At 54.1% G+C, this 17,766-nt stretch overlaps 2 protein-coding genes across 4 annotated transcripts in view; both read left to right on the forward strand.

The window, feature by feature from the left end:
• Window positions 1-5,294, forward strand: part of PINX1 (PIN2 (TERF1) interacting telomerase inhibitor 1) — a 68,652-nt gene extending 63,358 nt beyond the window's left edge. For 2 of the 3 annotated variants that reach the window (XM_063330694.1, XM_063330695.1), the window contains exon 7: window positions 1,161-5,293. In XM_063330694.1, coding sequence (XP_063186764.1) covers window positions 1,161-1,757 — 597 coding nt within the window. In that variant the 3' untranslated portion in view covers window positions 1,758-5,293. Of the gene's footprint in view, window positions 1-1,160 lie in introns of all 3 variants that reach the window. The other variant, XM_063330692.1, reaches the window with a different exon arrangement.
• Window positions 5,295-11,564: 6,270 nt separating this feature from the next.
• SOX7 (SRY-box transcription factor 7) lies at window positions 11,565-16,705 on the forward strand. The gene is made up of 2 exons (XM_063330696.1): window positions 11,565-11,915; window positions 14,333-16,705. Exons 1-2 carry the CDS (start codon window positions 11,690-11,692, stop codon window positions 15,238-15,240), a joined length of 1,134 nt encoding a protein of 377 aa, XP_063186766.1. The 5' UTR covers window positions 11,565-11,689; the 3' UTR covers window positions 15,241-16,705.
• Window positions 16,706-17,766: the final 1,061 nt, after the last annotated feature.

A 17,766-nucleotide genomic window follows, 5' to 3' on the forward strand; every position in this document is an offset into this window, starting at 1 on the left:
CATAAGTTCTTGCACTTTGCTGCAGAGGTATTCCAGGCATGGGATTTCCTTTATGCCACAGGCTAATAGATCATGCTGTGTTATTTTTCATGTTGGTTTATATCTTGTAGAGACACGTGAGTGTAATAACGCCGAGTATGATAGTATTATACATAATCTGCGTGAGCTGCACAGGAGTAGGTAAATCGTAAGAAATTCAAACCAACAGAGAATTGACTTGTTCTGTATTCTCTTGCTGCCTTCCATACTGCCAGCTCTTCTCCCTACACCTACACAGTCTTTGGCATTAAGGGCTGCCTCCTACTTCTGCCCAAATCTGGACCTTTCGTAGAATCATGCAATCACAGAATGGTTCGGGTTGGAAGGGACCTTGAAGATCATCCAGTGCCACCCCCTGCCCTGGGCAGGGACACCTCCCACCAGCCCAGGTTGCTCCAAGCCCCGTCCAACCTGGCCTTGAACCCCTCCAGGGATGGGGCAGCCACAGCTTCTCTGGGCAACCTGGGCCAGGGGCTCACCCCCCTCACACCAAAGAATTTCTTCCCAATATCTCATCTCAATCTCCCCTCTTTCAGTGTAAAACCCTTCCCCCTCGTCCCATGGCTCCCCTCCCTGCTCCAGAGTCCCTCCCCAGCTTTCCTGGAGCCCCTTGAGGGACTGGCAGGGGCTGGAAGGTCTCCGCGGAGCCTTCTCTTCTCCAGGCTGAACCCCCCCAGCTCTCTCAGCCTGTCCTCCCAGCAGAGGGGCTCCAGCCCTCCCAGCATCTCCGGGGCCTCCTCTGGCCCCGCTCCAACAGCTCCGTGTCTCTCCTGTGCCGAGGCCCCAGCGCTGGAGGCAGCACTGCAGGGGGGTCTCCCCCGAGCGCAGCAGAGGGGCAGAATCCCCCCCTCGCCCTGCTGCCCACGCTGCTGGGGATGCAGCCCAGGCTGCGGGGGGGTTCTGGGCTGCCAGCGCACGGTGCCGGCTCCTGTGGAGCTTCTCACCCACCAACACCCCCAAGTCCTTCTCCTCAGGGCTGCTCTCCAGCCGTTCTCCCTCCAGCCTGTGTTTGTGATTGACAATTAATTTTCAAAGTGCCGTATTATATTTTAATATTTTTTATTAGCATGAAGAAAAAGAACCTTCTGTTTAAAATCATTATTTCTGACTCTCACCTGCAGGAGGATACGACCGATCCTGAGTCTCAGGAAGAGAAGCAGAGAAACGGCTGGGTCTCTGAGCCTGCAGATGGTTACAATACGGTGAAAAGTGTTCTCACTGTACAGGAATATTTCGCCAAGCGCATGGCAAAACGGAAGGCATCCCGGAACGAACCAGAGGCAAAGGTAGACAATTCCTGCTCAAACGCTGACGAAGCTTTGGAGCCTTCAGAAGAACTGAAAACCAAAGTCAAAAAGAAAAAGAAGCAGAAGAGAGCTGAGGCAGAGAGTACAGAGCACTGCGAGAAACCAAAAGTGAAACAATCCAAGATAGGTAACTTGAATGGAAAGGAACTGGACGCTCCGTTAAATGAGTGTCACTCAGGGAAAAAGAAAAGGAAACATAAAGAGCAGCACGGAGAGGAAAGTTGTGATGAAAATATGGGCAATGGAGAAATTTATATGGGAGTATCTGACGGGGAAGATCCCAGCATAAAGGACTTTGAGGCAACGCAAAAGAAACGCCATAAGAAGAAACACAAAAGGCAAAAAGAGGAGACAGAAGAGCGTATGGAAGGAGCGCAGAGAAAGAAAAAGAAGCACGGCAAGCACATCTAACCCTTTAAGAATCAAGCTGGGACTCTGGGGTGATTTGAACTTTGGCGTGTTAGAGGAGAAGGCTGTGCAAACACACCAGCCAGCCACCGCTGTAATCCAGTCGTGAGCACGCTGCTCTACCTCCAGCTGAAACCAGGGTTTAAATGTAGCTTTTTTTCAAGGCACAACATGGTGACGGGGCCAACGTGAGCTTCAGCGCCATATTAAAAAGGTGTAGGGCCAAGACTGGCATGTCTGCAAAGCGAGACTTGATAAATACCGGTGAGGTTTTGCCTCTGCCAGCCTGCTTCACCGTGGTGGCTTTCCAAGAGCTACGTCTTAACAGAGCAGAGCCTGTGCTGCCTTCAGCCCACGTTCCCTCCGCTGCAGCTCCGCTCAAGTCAGGTAACAGCAAGCAAAATCAGGCCTGGTTTTAACCGCTGGGGTTAAGAATGCGAAAAAGCAATGAATTACCGTCCGCTGCTTCACACCGACTGTGTTTTTCTCAATCCACAGGGAAAAAAAAGTCGCCCTGCTACTGCCTGTATTACTAAAGCCACTGTTGTTTTCACCTGCGATAGCCCAGCTCTGCTTCTGGCAACAGGAGGGGTTTTACAAAGCTCTATGTATTTTTTCACTGATTTTTGCAAAGTCGTGTCTAATTTTTTCATTGATCTCCTTTTACATCTAACATGAATGTTGTTTCTTCCCAAAAATACTTATTCGAATGAAAGGTTTACGCCTGAATACTCATTCAAATTCTGTGTCAGTTCTACAGAATGAAATAAAAATACCTGCCTTTGTTTCCTAGCCGGTCGTGAGCTATTGTCAAGCGCTTGTAGGTTTGCAACCAAGCAAAAGGAGCTGTGCCTTTATTACCCATATCTAAACCTTTGGTTCCCAGGCAGCATTCCGGTTACCTTCAGTGGTGCATCTGGAAATCAGAAAGTTGTCTTGGATGGAGCAAAGTTTTCTGTGAAATTAGGAGACCTGACAGATTTTAAAAGCAGAGCTGATGCGATGTGTTAGTATTGAAAATCTGCAATTTAGATTTATAACCAAATTAGAGCTTGTTTCTATTTGCAAACCTGGAAATAAGTAATGCTGGAACTCGGCGGCTTAAACATCGGGGGTGGATTTTGGCATCTGAGTCTCTCTCAGCCAAGTGCTGTCGGCAGAGATGGGTGAGCTTGGAAGTTAAGCGGTGGAATGGGGAAGAAGCTTTCACTGTCACGACACAAAGCTGTGGGGGGGCGGCTGACACACCGGAAGGCTGTGCCACCATCCAGAGAGACCTGGACAGGCTGGAGAGTTGGGCAGAGAGGAACCTTATGAAATTCAACAAGGGCAAGTGTAGGGTGCTGCACCTGGGGAGGAATAACCCCCCGCACCAGGACAGGTTGGGGCTGACCTGCTGTAGAGCAGCTCGGTGGAAAGAGACCTGAGAGTCCTGGTGGACAACAGGATGACCGTGAGCCAGCAATGTGCCCTTGTGGCCAAGAAGGCCAATGGCATCCTGGGCTGCATCAAGAAGAGTGTGGCCAGCAGGTGGAGGGAGGTTATCCTCCCCCTCTACTCTGCCCTGGGGAGGCCGCACCTGGAGCACTGGCTCCAGTTCTGGGCTCCCCGGTTCCAGAAGGGCGGGGAACTGCTGGAGAGGGGACAGCAAAGGGCTACCAAGATGATGAGGGGACCGGAACATCTCTCTGATGAAGGAAGACTGAGAGATTTGGGTCTCTTCAGCCTGGAAAAAAGACGACTGAGGGGGGATCTTATCAACGCTTGTAAATACTGAAAGGGTGGGTGTCAGGAGGATGGGGCCAGGATCTTTTCAGTGGTGCCCAGTGACAGGACAAGGGGTAACGGGCACAAACATGACCATAGGAAGTTCCATCTCAACATGAGGAGGAACTTCTTTGCTGTGAGGGTGGCAGAGCCCTGGCACAGGCTGCCCAGAGAGGTGGGGGAGTCTCCGTCTCTGGAGACATTCCAACCCCGCCTGGACGCGTTCCTGTGCCACCTGCTCTGGGTGACCCTGCTCTGGCCGGGGGTTGGACGGGATGATCTCCAGAGGTTCCTTCCAACCCCTGCCACTCTGTGATCCTGTGACTCCTCGAGTCTGGTTCTGATACTGCTTTGGCCACAGCAAATTGACGGCACAGCCCTGAAAGCCAGCCAGTTTTCATGGCATAATTCAGCAGAGCTGACCAGAATTCAGACCCGTTAGCCGCTGGTTTGACTTTGGGCCTGCCTGTGTTTCATCAGTGTAAATCTAAAACATCCCATTGCCCTGCTCTGCTGAATAAAACGGGGACGTTGTTTTATTGTCTCAGCTCAGTTGAGTTGCTTAACGTGGTTTGAAAAACATTGTCAAGATGCAGATGTTAATACGAAAAAATTTCCTTAAGCTGCCTTTATTGTCCGGGGGGAGAAACTTACTCGGAAGCAGAGAGTCCACACGCCTTCCGATGTTTTAGCTGCAGCTCAACTCTTCGTTTTTAAAATATCTTGGTGCACCTTTCTTGCCCTCAGGACGCGCTCATTCATTGCAGCGAAATTACTGTAGTTTTAGGTATTGTAAGGGAAGAACAGGATGCCTTTCTCTGTGCTTCACGCTGACGTGCCAGTAGTTTTTAAAGCTTTTAAACCTTTAAACCTTGCTTTTCGGCGCTATACAAATATTAGCCGTTACGATGCCGCTGTGGCTGGGCTTGTTCCCTGCCTTCCTTAAACGAAATACCAACTAATGCCATGAGGTTGCTGTAGAGTTGAGTAAGCCTCATGCTCAGGGTGCAAAAAATATTCTCAACGGAAGCAGACAGCAAAATATATATATATTTTTTTTAATGCTATATTGAAGCATCCTAAGTTTTGTGGGTGCCCCTCAAAGCAGCTTTGCTCGCTTCATCCCCAGTTTGGATTTTTGTTTGTTAGTAAAAGCCAAAAGCTTGACTGTTTCCAGTGATTTTTATTTTTTTTTTTTTAAATCTTAAGCAGCTGAACTTTACAGTCTCTCTGGGATTTCAATTTTAAAAGGTGCTAGTCAAGGAATAGGGTTTCTTTCTCCAGATACTGCTGGGCTTGTTTGTTTGTTCTCCGTATTAATCGCCCGTGAGTTTCTGTGTGCTAATTCTTCGGAGTGTTTGGCCAGCTTCCAGCGTTAGTTACGGAAAGAATAAAACCAGGAGTAAATCTTGAAATTTACGGTGTTGCTGCGATTAAGCGCGGCGTCCCTACGACCTAAATCTGGCTCAGCTTGAAATCTCGGCTACAAATAGAAGATTCTCGATGTGTCCAAGAAGTGGGGATTTCACTTTATGCCGGGAAACGTGGGACTTGGATATGCCTCAGGCTCAAAGAGAAGTAGCGTGTGCAGAATGTGAGTTTTAGGGGAAAAAAATAAGAGCCTAACGTTTGAAATGAGAAATTCACTTTGCTGCTCTGCTCTGTGTGTGTTAGTGGTTGGCCAACTTTGCGTTACTCGACGAAGAGCTCGTCTTACCAGATACTGTCTAGTGACATGGATGGTGGAAACAAAAGGAACACATTTCAAAGTAATAAATTACATTTTTTGTTGTTGTTTACAGTGGGTTGTGAGTCCGGTTTCAACCAACCTCTGGTTTGGCAAGCAGGTCTTTTTTCGAAAGCAGAAGAAAAAGAATTACGTCATTACCCAAATGGTGAAATTAGCAGAATGTAAGCACAAAGAAATCACTTGGTTTCATTTCAGTGAAAATAAGACTTTTAAACAGCAGGGTCTTTTGTTATATATTTGTCCATTGTACACCCACATTGCAGCACAAAATTATGTACCTCCAAGTGAAATTACCCAGAAACCAAGCAAAATGAGAGTTGCCACTCTGCTTTCCCTTCCAAATCGAGAACGATGCGCACGCAGCAGAGATATTAAAATCTTTCCAGTTCTGGTAATCCCAGGTCACCAGTGACGTAGAAGAAAATTTGCCTTTTCGCCCTGGGAGCCTTACGCAGGTGATGGTTTCTCAGGAGTTTCTTTGATTTTTTCTTCCATTTCTTTCGCATTTTTCGAACGTTGAAATTCCCTGTCGGTGCAAAGGCTGCTGCACACCAAAGTAAGGGATTTGCGATTGCAATTTTGTGAACAGCAATGTATATGCTGACTTCTGTGCGTACAGAACCAAACTGGAGCCTGGAAAGTAGAGGCCATGGAAAAGTAAGTCTGTTACCAGCATTGGACCAAAGTGTGTGAGCTTTATGGGCTTCAACTCGTTTGATTGTGCCGTGTCCGACTCTGCAGAGCCTTCCTTCAAGCCAGGGATGGGACGGGACAACCCAGATCTGTGGAACAGGCACCGTTCCTTGGATTTCTTTCCAAGAATCACAGAGTAGTTTAGGTTGGAAGGGACCTTAAGACCACCCAGTTCCACCCCCCTGCCCTGGGCAGGGACGCCTCCCACCAGACCAGGTTGCTCCAAGCCCCGTCCAACCTGGCCTTGAACCCCTCCAGGGATGGGGCAGCCACAGCTTCTCTGGGCAACCTGGGCCAGGGGCTCACCACCCTCACACCAAAAGAATTTCTTCAGAATATCTTATCTCAATCTCCCCTCTTTCACTGTAAAACCGTTGCCCCTCGTCCCACGGCTCCCCTCCCTGCTCCAGAGTCCCTCCCCAGCTTTCCTGGAGCCCCTTGAGGGACTGGCAGGGGCTGGAAGGTCTCCGCGGAGCCTTCTCTTCTCCAGGCTGAACCCCCCCAGCTCTCTCAGCCTGTCCTCCCAGCAGAGGGGCTCCAGCCCTCCCAGCATCTCCGGGGCCTCCTCTGGCCCCGCTCCAACAGCTCCGTGTCTCTCCTGTGCTGAGGACTCCAGAGCTGGACGCAGGTGGTGTCGCAGATGTACCAGCTCTTTCCTTTACACACCACCGGTGCAACGTAGAAGTAACAACCCAGCTTATCGCAAAGCATCGGTGTGTGCTACTGTTAAGGACAAGTTGCAAGACACCCCCATTTCCAATGGGGTTCAGATTTCAGACCCCCGTATCCTTACGTCTGCGTGGATTTTGGTCCTTTAGACAGGATCCGAGACGCAGCTGCTTGGTGAACCTCAAGAAATGCACTTGGGGGCTCATCACGTTCAGCATCGCCTTCAATTAATGCCGTTGTCCTTTAAGCAGAAGGTGGTTCTGGTGCTGACTTCTTTCAAATAATCAGCTCTCGGCATTGAAAATGAGCTGAACGCCCCAATGTAATTAACCCGTTTTCTCCTGTTTAAACACAAGATTGAAGTTCTTGAAGCATCCACCTTCAAAAGGCACAATTTACGTCACGAAACCTCCAAACCTGCCGGCACTACGAGGAGGAAGGAAGCTCCGAGAAGAGAGGAAAACCACACAAAGTCTATTGGAAACACGGCGTGGCATCACGCCTGGCTTCAAAAAAAGATCTTGGAACGGCGCGTCCTCAAACAGCGTGAGGATTGCTCACATCTGAAGTGGTTCTTTGCCTCGTTCCTCCTCCTTCCTGGGCAGGAGAACCCTAATTACGTGAAGGTGTATCAATCTCACCTCATTCCTGGGCAGGAGAACCCTAATTACGCGAAGGTTTATCAGTCTCATCCGCGTGGTGTTAGTGGCCGAGGATCTGAGCTCACGGAGTACTCGGACACTGACCGAGGCTCCGTACCTGTCCCGTGCAGGGATAAACAAACTATAAAGAAACCTTTAGTGATGCAGGACTGGGGAATATGGTAAAAATAAACTTTTGTGGTGGCAGAAGCGGGTAAATTGCTCCGAAGCCAAATTGAAGCACGATTTCTCAGCAAGTCAGAACTTAAAATTCTGCTTCTGAGTCACTCGATTTTTTTTTTATTTTTTTTTACTAATCTTAATCCGTTTTTATTAATTTTGAAGTGCAAGAGGGAAATTCCGCTAGCCCCTTTTAACCTAAAGGCACTAAAATACATTTATTTTTCTCACTCTTAAAGCCACAGTTTAAAAATAATAAGAGCAGAAGTAACTAGTGCCCTGAGTGTGCGCGCTCTGAAAATTTTAGCTTTTTTTTTCGCCTACATTTTTGGTTGCGGGGTGAAAAGGGGAAAACTCTGGCTTCTCCTCCAAATGGTCCCAGTAGGAATCCCTGGGGAAAGGCTGGTGGACACGGGGAGGACGGGTTGGGTCTTCTGTCCTGGGTGGGAGCTGCACCCCCCGGGACGCGGCTCTTCTGCTGGGAACCCCCCGGCTGCCTCCGCGAAAACTGCCCTTGGGAGACGAGGGCTTCATCAATAATTAAGGAACATGTGAATATTGGGCTAATTTCGGCTTTGCACTTTTCTCACACATTTTAATGTCTCCGAAGCAGGAGCAGGGGGGAGGTTATTTAGTGAAAACAGCCCCCGCCGTTTGCAAACCGAGTCAAACTCCAGGTGTCAGACCCAGGCTAAAAGGGGATGTTTTTTCGGGAGCGGGGACGGTCTCGCCTGTACGGCTTCGGCCGGGGATTTTTCTCCCTGCCCCAGGGGAGTTGCTGCCACCGTTCCCCATCCGCGAAAATGGGGGAGAACAAAGCTTTTCTTCCCCTCTTTGTCTGCTCGGTCTATTTTAGCTTGTAGCTTTTAGCCGTAATTTCCCCGCTCTCAAAGCCCTGGGAGAGCTCCGCTTCTTCCTGTGCCCCAGATACAGGTAAGCGTTCCACCAGAACGGGGAAGGGAAGCATGAAAAAAAAAAATTAAAAAAAAAAAAATAATAAAGAAAAAAAAAAGCCAAGATGAGTTCTTCCAGGCTGCTGCTAATTCCCCTCATGCGGTCGCAATTAAAAGGTGGCATTTTCACATGGCCCCGGCTGCCTTTATGTAAGGCGGGAGCTTCCTACAGGACAGGTTTAACCAGCATTTTAGGTCGGGCAGCGGAGTGAAACCCGTCTTACTAATGCGATCAGAATGCCAGGTGCTAAAGGAGAGGGGGGAGAAAGCAAAAAAAAAAAAGAAGAATGGGGGAAAAAAAAAAAAAGTGTTGTTTATTATTATTATTTGCACTCACAATGTGGCGTGGCGGGGGGCTGTCCCTAGGAAGGCGCTGTCTTCCAGCTGGGGTGAAAATCCAAACGAGAAATATTTTTGCGGTATTTTCACCCCTTCCGAAAAACCCCCTTGAGTTTTCTGCCCCCCCACCCCCCCCACACCGTGGTACCCGGGGGAGGTCAATCGATGTTACCCCCCCCAGCCCCCGCTGGAAGGGGGAAGAGCGAGGACCTGGAAAAACCCACCGAGGGGCTCCGACAGCCCCCGGGCACCCGCGGCGGAGGCAGGAGGTTGAACGCAGATCCCGTCCCTGCTTTCTCCTCGCCCGGAAAACCCTGGGAAAAAAATCTCCCATCCTTGGAAAAGCGGTGCCGCCTGTCGTGTAAAAGGCCTCGGGTGGAATTCGTCTCTCCCTTTTTTTGTTTTTCCCCTTGAGGGGATATATTGTACTACTACTACTAAAAATTTTCTGGCCTCCAGGGCCTCGGCGCGTAGAGGTGGTTATTTTTATAATAATGACGATATCCAGGCCCTGTGCATCCCCAGGGTTGAAAAATAACACTGCCGTGTTCAAAATAAAACCTTGCGGGGTTTGGGGGGTTTGGTTTTTTTTTTATTTTTTTTCCCGGCTTCAAGCCTTACTAAAGGGAAATCAAAATTAAAAACAAAAAATAAAAAGGATGCTGCGGGTTTTCTTCCCCAACCTCTTGCTGCCAACTGCAAAATGCACCCGGGAGACTTGTCGGGGGCAGGACGGGGGCAGGGGGGGATGTGGGTGTTTGGCGTCCTCCCTCCCTGCCCCATCCCGGCGCTTCCAGGCGTGATGGGATGGGATTTACGGAGAGAACCGGGACGGCACGGGATGTATCCGAAACCCCAGATGAAAGGCAGTTGCTATGTGCCTGCCTGCGTGTCCGCCTGTGGAAAGGGTTTATAAATCTGTCCCGAGACCAGGAAATCTCCTGCGCCTTTTAGATTTAAGAGAAGTTGCCTTCCTGTTGTATTCCCAGATAACGCGGCCCTGATGGAGCCCACTTGTAAATAGCTTAATAGATTTAATCAGTTCCTTTGGAAAATGTTGTTGCTTCCGCGGGGTTTTAATTCGGTCCCGAGGAAAAGCTCGGAAAGGGCAGTTGTCGCTCCGGCTGGAAGCGAAGTTGGCAGCTTCCAGCTCTCCGGACCCCCAAATCGCCGTAACCCGCGAGAAACCAGAACCGCAGGGATCCCGTTCCTGCGCAAAGCGAGGGGACAGACCAGGAAACCCGGGCGGATCCGGCACCCCGGCAGCTCACGTTTACATACCGCGCTCTCCATCACTCGTAATCTGACAAGAGTCAATAGGAACACCCAGGGCACGTGGTAAATCGCTGCCGACCTGCACAAACGTCCCCCCGCCACCGGCTTGGGATCCGCGCTGGGTGGTTTTTTCCCCCCTGGGTGGATGGGTTAGACGGGGCAGCGGCCGGCCGGCCCGAGGAAATGCCTTCCCATCTCTCGGCTTTCTGGGCAGGGCGGAGAGGAAATCCACCGTCGGTCAAAGAGGAGCCGCTGCAGCCCATGTCAGGGGGTCAGAATCATAAAGGAATCGAGCCACTAAATATATTCCTCGGGGCAAATTGCAGGGATGAACTGGGCAAAGGGGTCCGGGTGGGGGTTTTTGAACCCACCGCCTTCCTGGACATCCTTCGTCCCAGCTGGGGGAACACTTCTTCGGGGGTGACGTTCCTGCCCTCAGGAGCACCAAACTGGGGGTTAGTGGGAAATACCGTTGCGTGACGGTGGTGCTTCCATCCCAGCCGGGCTGGGGTGGCTTTGCAGGATGGGGCAGCGCTCCATAAAATGCCGCAGCGAGAAAAAGCATCAGACCGGCCTTCCGCCTCCCAGTGTTCCCAGTGTCGGGCACTGGGGACCAACTGGGGATGTTGTAGCCCCTCTGGGCTCTGCCCAGCCCCGCGTCCCCTGCCCCGCGTGGTCCCTGCAAAGCTCACCCGGGAGCCATCCAGGCTGGACGAGCACCCACCAGCAGTTCACCGGATCCCAGTCTACCTCCCATAGGAGGGGACCTGGGAATTCGGGGTAACTGGGTGAAAACTCACACGGGGTGGCAAAGCCCAGCCAGGACTAGCGGTTAAAGCAGGGGGTGTGGGGGGAAAGGGGGACCTGCAGGACCCGTACCTTGATTTCCCCTTGCGAACAGGCACGTCGCAGCTTGCCGAACCCTGGGGAGGGGACTGGGCAGGGGGGGGAATCTTTTGCACCCTTATGGGGGACCTTCAGTTTGGAACCATTTTGCTTTTCTTTCTAGACCATCCTAAAAAAAAATAAAAAAAAAAATCTCAGTGCCCTCATCTCCTCTCTCTGTGTTTCCCTCACCCTTGAAGGTTCAGGGTGTGAAAAGTTGCGGGGGGGGGTGGCGAGGAGGGGGCTGTGCAGGGGTGGCAGGGCCGTTTCCAGCTCCCTCCTCCCTCCCCTTCACAAAATAATAATAATTAATAATGATAAAAGGGGGAAGGGGAGGGGGGGGAGAAGAATTGGGTCGGGGGGGGGGGGGTGTTGGGGGGTGCTGCCTCCCTTTCCCCTCTCCTGGAAGAGGTGGGGGGGGGTGTGTGCTGGGCAGAGGGTGGGGAGAAGTTTTTTTCTCCCCCGCTCCATCCTGGCCGGGGCTCACGGAGTTTGCAAACAAGGAGGAGCAGCGAGTCCCTTCGGTGTCATTGGAGGAGGTGTTGGGTGGTTGTTTTTTTTTTTTTTTTTTTTTGGTGTGGGCTTTTTTTTTTTTTTTTTTTTTTTTTTTTTTTTTTTTTCCTTTCCAAGGAGCTGATAAATACGGGGGAGGCCGGGCGGGAGGCTGGGATTGCGCGGGGACCCCCGAGGGCAGCGCAGCGCGGCGCGGCGCGGCGGGGCAGAGGCGGGTCGGGGTCGGGTCGGGGCTGGCGGCGGGTCGGGGGGCGGCCGCGGGGCCGGGCCATGGCTGCGCTGCTCGGCACCTACCGCTGGCCGGAACGGCTGGAGGGGGACGCCAGCGAGGGGCTGCCTCCGGGGCCCCCCCAGCGTTGTCCGGCGGGAGAGAAAAGCTCCGAGAGCCGCATCCGCCGGCCCATGAACGCCTTCATGGTGTGGGCGAAGGACGAGAGGAAGCGGCTGGCGGTGCAGAACCCCGACCTGCACAACGCGGAGCTCAGCAAGATGCTCGGTGAGGAGAAGGGAGGGGTGCGGGGTTTTGGGGGGGGGGGGGGGGGGGGATGTGTGTGTCACCCCGGGGGTGGGCGCCCCTGCATCCAAACGGGCATCCCCGGGGGTGCGAAACCTGTCCGGATCCAAATACGCCGGGGATGGGCGTCCGCGCACCCCCCCCCCCCCCCACACACACACACACACACCCCGGGCATCCCGCGGGGGTGCAAACCCTCTCCGGATCCAGTGCCCTGGGGGTGGGCATGCACGTACTCCCCCGGGCATCCCCGGGGGTGCAAACCCTCTCCGGATGCAGTACCCCGGGGGTGGGCACCCACGTACCCACCTGGGCATCCCCGGGGGTGCAAACCTTGCTCCGAGTCTGGCAGCCTGCGGGGCGTGCACCCACCCGGGCATCCGCAGGGGTGCGAATCCTATCAGGATCCAATACCCCCGGGGGTGGGCACCCAGGCACCCATCCGCCATCCCACGGGGTGCAAACCCTGTCCGGATCCAATACCCCTGGGGTGGGTACCCATGTACCCACCCAGACATCCCATGGGGTCCAAACCCTCTCTGGATCCAATACCCCTGGGGTGGGCACCCATGGACTCATCTACCATCCCATGGTGTGCAAACCCTCTCCGGATCCAATACCCCTGGGTATTTACCCGATTTAACGGGAGTGGGCATCCATCCACTATCCCATGGGGTGCAAACCCTGTCCAGATCCCTGGGGTGGGCACCCTTGCACCCACCGAGACATCCCATGGGGTCCAAACCCTCTCTGGATCCAATACCCCGGGGTGGGCACCCATGCACCCATCGGCCATCCCATGGGGTGCAAACCCTGCCTGCATGGGGACCCGTGCACCCTCCCTGCCACCCCGCGGGGACCCCTGTGAGGGTCTGGCACCAGCTCCTTGGGGTGCCTGCATCCTCCCGGCCTCCCCATGGGATACAGACATGTCCGGCAGGCAGGGGGTGGGCACCCACATGGCCACGCTGCGGGGTGCAAAGCCCGGGTCCGAAGTCCTGCGGCAACATCCACCGGGCTACCTTGTGGGGTGCAAATCCCGACGGGGTCCCGCACCCCAAGGGAGCGGGCACCCAGGGCGCAAACCCCAGCGGTGACCCACACTCTGGGTGCGTGCAGCCCCCCCCGGCCACCCCTCACAGGGTGCAAAGCCTGGTCGGTCTCCCACACCCCGGGGGACAGGCACCCACCGAGGGTAAAACCCCCCCGAGGTGCAGACCCCCAGGCTGCCAGTGCCTGGGATCCCCCGGTGCAGCGCAAGGAGGGACCCTCAAATTTCCCTGGCCTGTCTTTGCTGTCTCACTTTGTCCCCGAACTTACTAGCCCACCCCGATATTGCATGTCCAGGGGGTGGTGGGGTGTTTCTGCTGTTTCTTTTTAAGGGATCACAACCCATTTTGAATACACATTTGTCTCCCGCTCCCCATCCGGTTTCCCCCTTATCCCAATCCCTAAATTTTATGCAAAACCAAGCGGGCAAACAGAAACAACCAGCCCAGACGGCCTGAGAAAGAGCTGCCGGAATCGCAACACAGCTTTGCTGTCCGGCCTCTCCCCCAAAGTTTCTGTTTCCCCGCACAGTTTTGTGGTGTTTTCTTTGCTGCTTTGGGTTTTCTCCTCGCTGCTTCGCCACGCAGCGTCTCTGCTTATCCCTGTCATTTCTGCTGTCCCTTCGGCAGCGCGAAGGCATCCGTATCCTCATTTCTCCCTCTACCCTGAGGGACAGCCCTGGGGCAGCCCCACCGTGGGATGCGACCCCACACCCCCCCACACCCCCCCGGCCCCGCCGCTGCTTCTCCGTCCTGTATCTTGGGGACATTTTGCGTATCTCAAACAGGGAGCAGCGAGGTCACGGTGCCCGGGTCTCGCCGCGTCCCGGTGCGTGTCCCGGCAGGGCACAGGCTGGGACGCGTCCAAGGGACGCCACGTCCTGACCCCCTGCTCAGCCGGGCATGGCCTCGGCCGTCCCCGCTCAGCGTCGGGGCTCTCCGTCCCAGAGAGGCACTGCAGGATCAAGCCGTGGAGCTGGGGGGGAGGTTTATTTGCCCTGATTATGGTCCTTTCCAACCTAAACCCTTTTCTGATTCTATGATTTATTTGAAGCGGGGCTCAGCTAACCCTGACACCTCCCCCCACCCCGGTTCGGGGACTTGGGATGGGGGACTCGGTGGACCTATGGTGGCTTCAGTCCCCCTCTTCTTCACCCTCCTGCTGCTGTCCTGTCCTCCCACGGGGTGTGCGGGCTGCGTCCTCCATGCGCCAGCTGGGATATTGGGAGCCGCGACTTTGTCCTTGGGTTGCGTGCCTGCCAATTTTGGGAGGGAGCACTCTTCCCCCCCCCCGGCTCCCTCCCCCAATACGGCCTCCGTGGGCGCTAAGGGGAGTTTTCTCCGTTTCAGGCAAGTCCTGGAAGGCTCTGAGCCTCTCGCAGAAGCGTCCCTACGTGGAGGAGGCCGAGCGGCTGCGGGTGAAGCACATGCAAGATTACCCCAACTACAAATACCGGCCCCGGCGCAAGAAGCAGGTCAAGCGCATCTGCAAGCGGGTGGACCCCGGTTTTTTGCTGGGCAACCTGACGCGGGACCAAAACGCCGTGCCAGAGAAGCGGACCTGCGGCCGGGCCGGGGGGGAGAAAGAGGGTCCGGGTGAGTACCCGCCTCGCCCGGGGCTGCCGGCCGGCCGGGGATACCGGGAAGCTCCGTGCAGCAGCAGCGGCAGCAGCACCAGCGTGGACACCTACCCCTACGGGCTGCCCACCCCCCCGGAGATGTCTCCGCTGGACGCCATAGACCCCGAGCAGAGCTTCTTCTCCTCGCCCTGCCCCGAGGAGCATCACCGCTCCCACCTCGCCGGAGCCACCTACTCCCCGGAGTACGCGGGCAGCTCCCTCCCGTGCAACCACCACCCCCTCAGCCCCATCCCGCAGCCGGCCACCTGCATGATCCCCCCGGCCTCCAGCTGCACTCCTCTTCCTCCTCCTCCTCCTCCTCCCAGCTACTACACGCCCGCCTTCCCCTCCCTGGCCCCCCCCAGCCTCCATGCCCACCTGGGCCAGCTCTCCCCGCCACCCGACCACCACGGCTTTGACACCTTGGACCAGCTGAGCCAAGCCGAGCTCCTGGGGGAGATGGACCGCAACGAGTTCGACCAATATCTCAACAACCCCGGCCACGGCGACCACCACGGCGGCGTCTTGGTCAACGGACACGTCCCGGCGTCCGGCAGCTCCCACGCCTCCGAGACCAGCCTCATCTCCGTCCTTGCTGATGCCACGGCCACCTACTACAATAACTACAGCGTCTCCTAGACCCCCGGCCGGGGCCCAGGAAGGACCCGACACAGTATTACCAGGCGTTGCTGCCCGGAGACGTCGCTCGCCACCACCCCTCAGGGTGACCGAGTCCGAACCGTGAGGGCTGCGGAGTCTCCTCGGTGGCGTAGGTAAAGGATTTCGGTCGTCAGCTCACCACCGGTGCAAAGCCTGGGGTGCCCTGCTCCCAGCGGGGCCGGGGAGGGCATTTCCCAATGCCGAAACCCTTGGGCGAAGTCCCTCTTCCAAAGCAGAGATGCTCCCGGCAGCGCGGGAAGGTTGCCTGTCGTTTCGGGGCACCCCCAGCTCTGCTTTGGAGTTGGGAGGACGGCAGCAATCTCCCCCCCACCCCCCAAAACGGCAGCTCTGGAGTCTTGTCAGGGGCAAAAATCCCCCTGGAAAGGGAAAAGGCGAGGGATGGGGCAGGGGGGAAGGGAAGATTTTGGTAAAGGGTCTGCGAGCCGCTCTCGGCTGCTGGCATCGGCGTTGCGGCAGCCCGTGCGCCGGTGGGGGCGAAACCTGCCTCGTCCCCCCCGCCCCCAGACCTGGAGTTGGGGGCTTCAATCCCAAAGGGGAGGGGACACCAGGGATGCTGCCGGGCTATCCCTGGGGATGCGCGGCGGTGGGGTGGCAGGGGGGCAGCAAGCCCCCCGGGGCGCTCAGCTTTGCGCCTTCCCGAGGAGGGTAAGAGCAGGGCTTGGAAAAAGCAGGATGCGGCCAGCATCCGCGTCCCCCGCCATGGCTTCCCCTCGGCCCCCCAGCGGAGCCGCCCTCCCCGGAGCGCGGCCTGGGACGAGCACTTGGGGCAAAGAGGTGATGATGTAGCAGACACGTGTTTTTATTTTTTGAATCAAACACCCTTCGAAGGCGAAGGCTTCACGTTTCGAGCCGCGGTGCCCAATGCCTCTTCTAACTCCGGCGTATTATTGCTTGTAATAAAGCTGTACATTGATTTATTCCTGCCATTATTCCTCCCCCTCGGATTTTGTATTGCTCGAGTTCTCTTCCTTTTCATAAAGATGAAGCTTTATTTTAAATCAGTTATATGACATGATTAATCTTAGTGTTTACTGTATGGCACTTGGTAATGATTAGTTAGTAGCGTGACTATGATTTTCTGGTTTCAGTCCCAAGCGTGTATTAATAATAATTGCAAATAATACTTTAAAAAAAAAAACAAACCAAACCCACAACTTCACAGGTTTTTAAGCTAATACATTCCATCTTTTTTGTGTGACTCTATGCATTTTGAATGAGTGTAGATATGAGTTTGCATAAAATATTTAATTTAAATAAATGTTTTTATACAATGATTGTTTTATGATTTAAATTGCTGTAGCTATTGACAAAGTTTTCAAAACAGAAACATTTCCTGTGCGAGTGCTATTTTTTTAATTTTGTTTTGTTGTTGGTGGTATTTTCAGCCAAACTTTTCTACTTCCTTTTTTTTTTTTTTTTTTTTTTTTTTAAAATAAAAAAAGATCTGTGGTTATCTTTACAAATCGTGGACTGCTTTCTAACAAACCCACTCGAGGCAGGATGCGCGCGTACCTTCGCTTTTCACGGTGTGTCTCCGGGGAAGCAAGTCACTTTGATGGCCTTGATCCCGCTTTTGCCATCTCCTAAATACGGCCTTTTCACACTCCTAAATACGGCCTTTCTCCAGCCTTTCTCCTAAATACGGCCTTTTCACACCAAGTCCCATGTAGTCATTGCGGTGAAGTTAAGGCAAAGCTTTGTCTTGGGCGTGTTGATGAGCACAAACGATGTTGCCTATTTATAGGGCAAGTGCCAGTGCCTGGAGCGGGGTTTTTATTCAAATTTAAGGCTGTCTTTCACAGTTTCGTGCTGATGGACGGTTTAAGATGCTCCACAGTGCAAGGGCCACCTGAAGGGTCCTTGGCGCAAATGCGGATCAAGGCAATGGGGCCTCAGAAACAGAGCGTGGGTCAAATTTGGGGTGCTGCGTGATGGGTGGTCTTGTAGGGTGAGGGGTGGCCTTCAAGCGTCACTAGCGAAGAGAAAAGCTTAGTCCTCCTTGTGGCCCATGGACCAACATCACGGCCTGCTCTTGCCAGACATTAAATCAGGCTGTGTCCTTGCCACCCTTGAGGCTGACCCACACGCACCTCACAGTGCAGTGTCCTCCCAGGCTGCGTTCTCCTGCTTGGCCCTAAAAAGTGGAGGAGAGAGTTTTTTAATGCACTTTGTGATGCCCGCCTATGCGTGTTGGCTGGAAGGGTTCTCCAGAGGTCACTCAATGCAACCCAACCCAACCCAACTGGGCTGGCTTGCCTCCCATAAATGACTTATCTCTGACTCAGGGAGCCCGTGGTCTCAGAAGGTGGAAGGCTGTGTGAGTGTTTGGGGGGGCACCAGTATGCCCCTGTCCTGTGCTTATGGTCCTCCTCCATCCCCCACGTGCCACCTCTTCCTTTGCCCATCGCTTGGCCATGCGCAACTGGTTTCCCTTTAAGGGGGGATGAAATGGAGGCCTTTGGGTGTCCTGCTGGCACCGTGGAC

The sequence above is a fragment of the Chroicocephalus ridibundus genome, chromosome 3 (genome assembly GCF_963924245.1).
Source record: "Chroicocephalus ridibundus chromosome 3, bChrRid1.1, whole genome shotgun sequence".
In the NCBI taxonomy this organism is placed as follows: domain Eukaryota; kingdom Metazoa; phylum Chordata; class Aves; order Charadriiformes; family Laridae; genus Chroicocephalus; species Chroicocephalus ridibundus.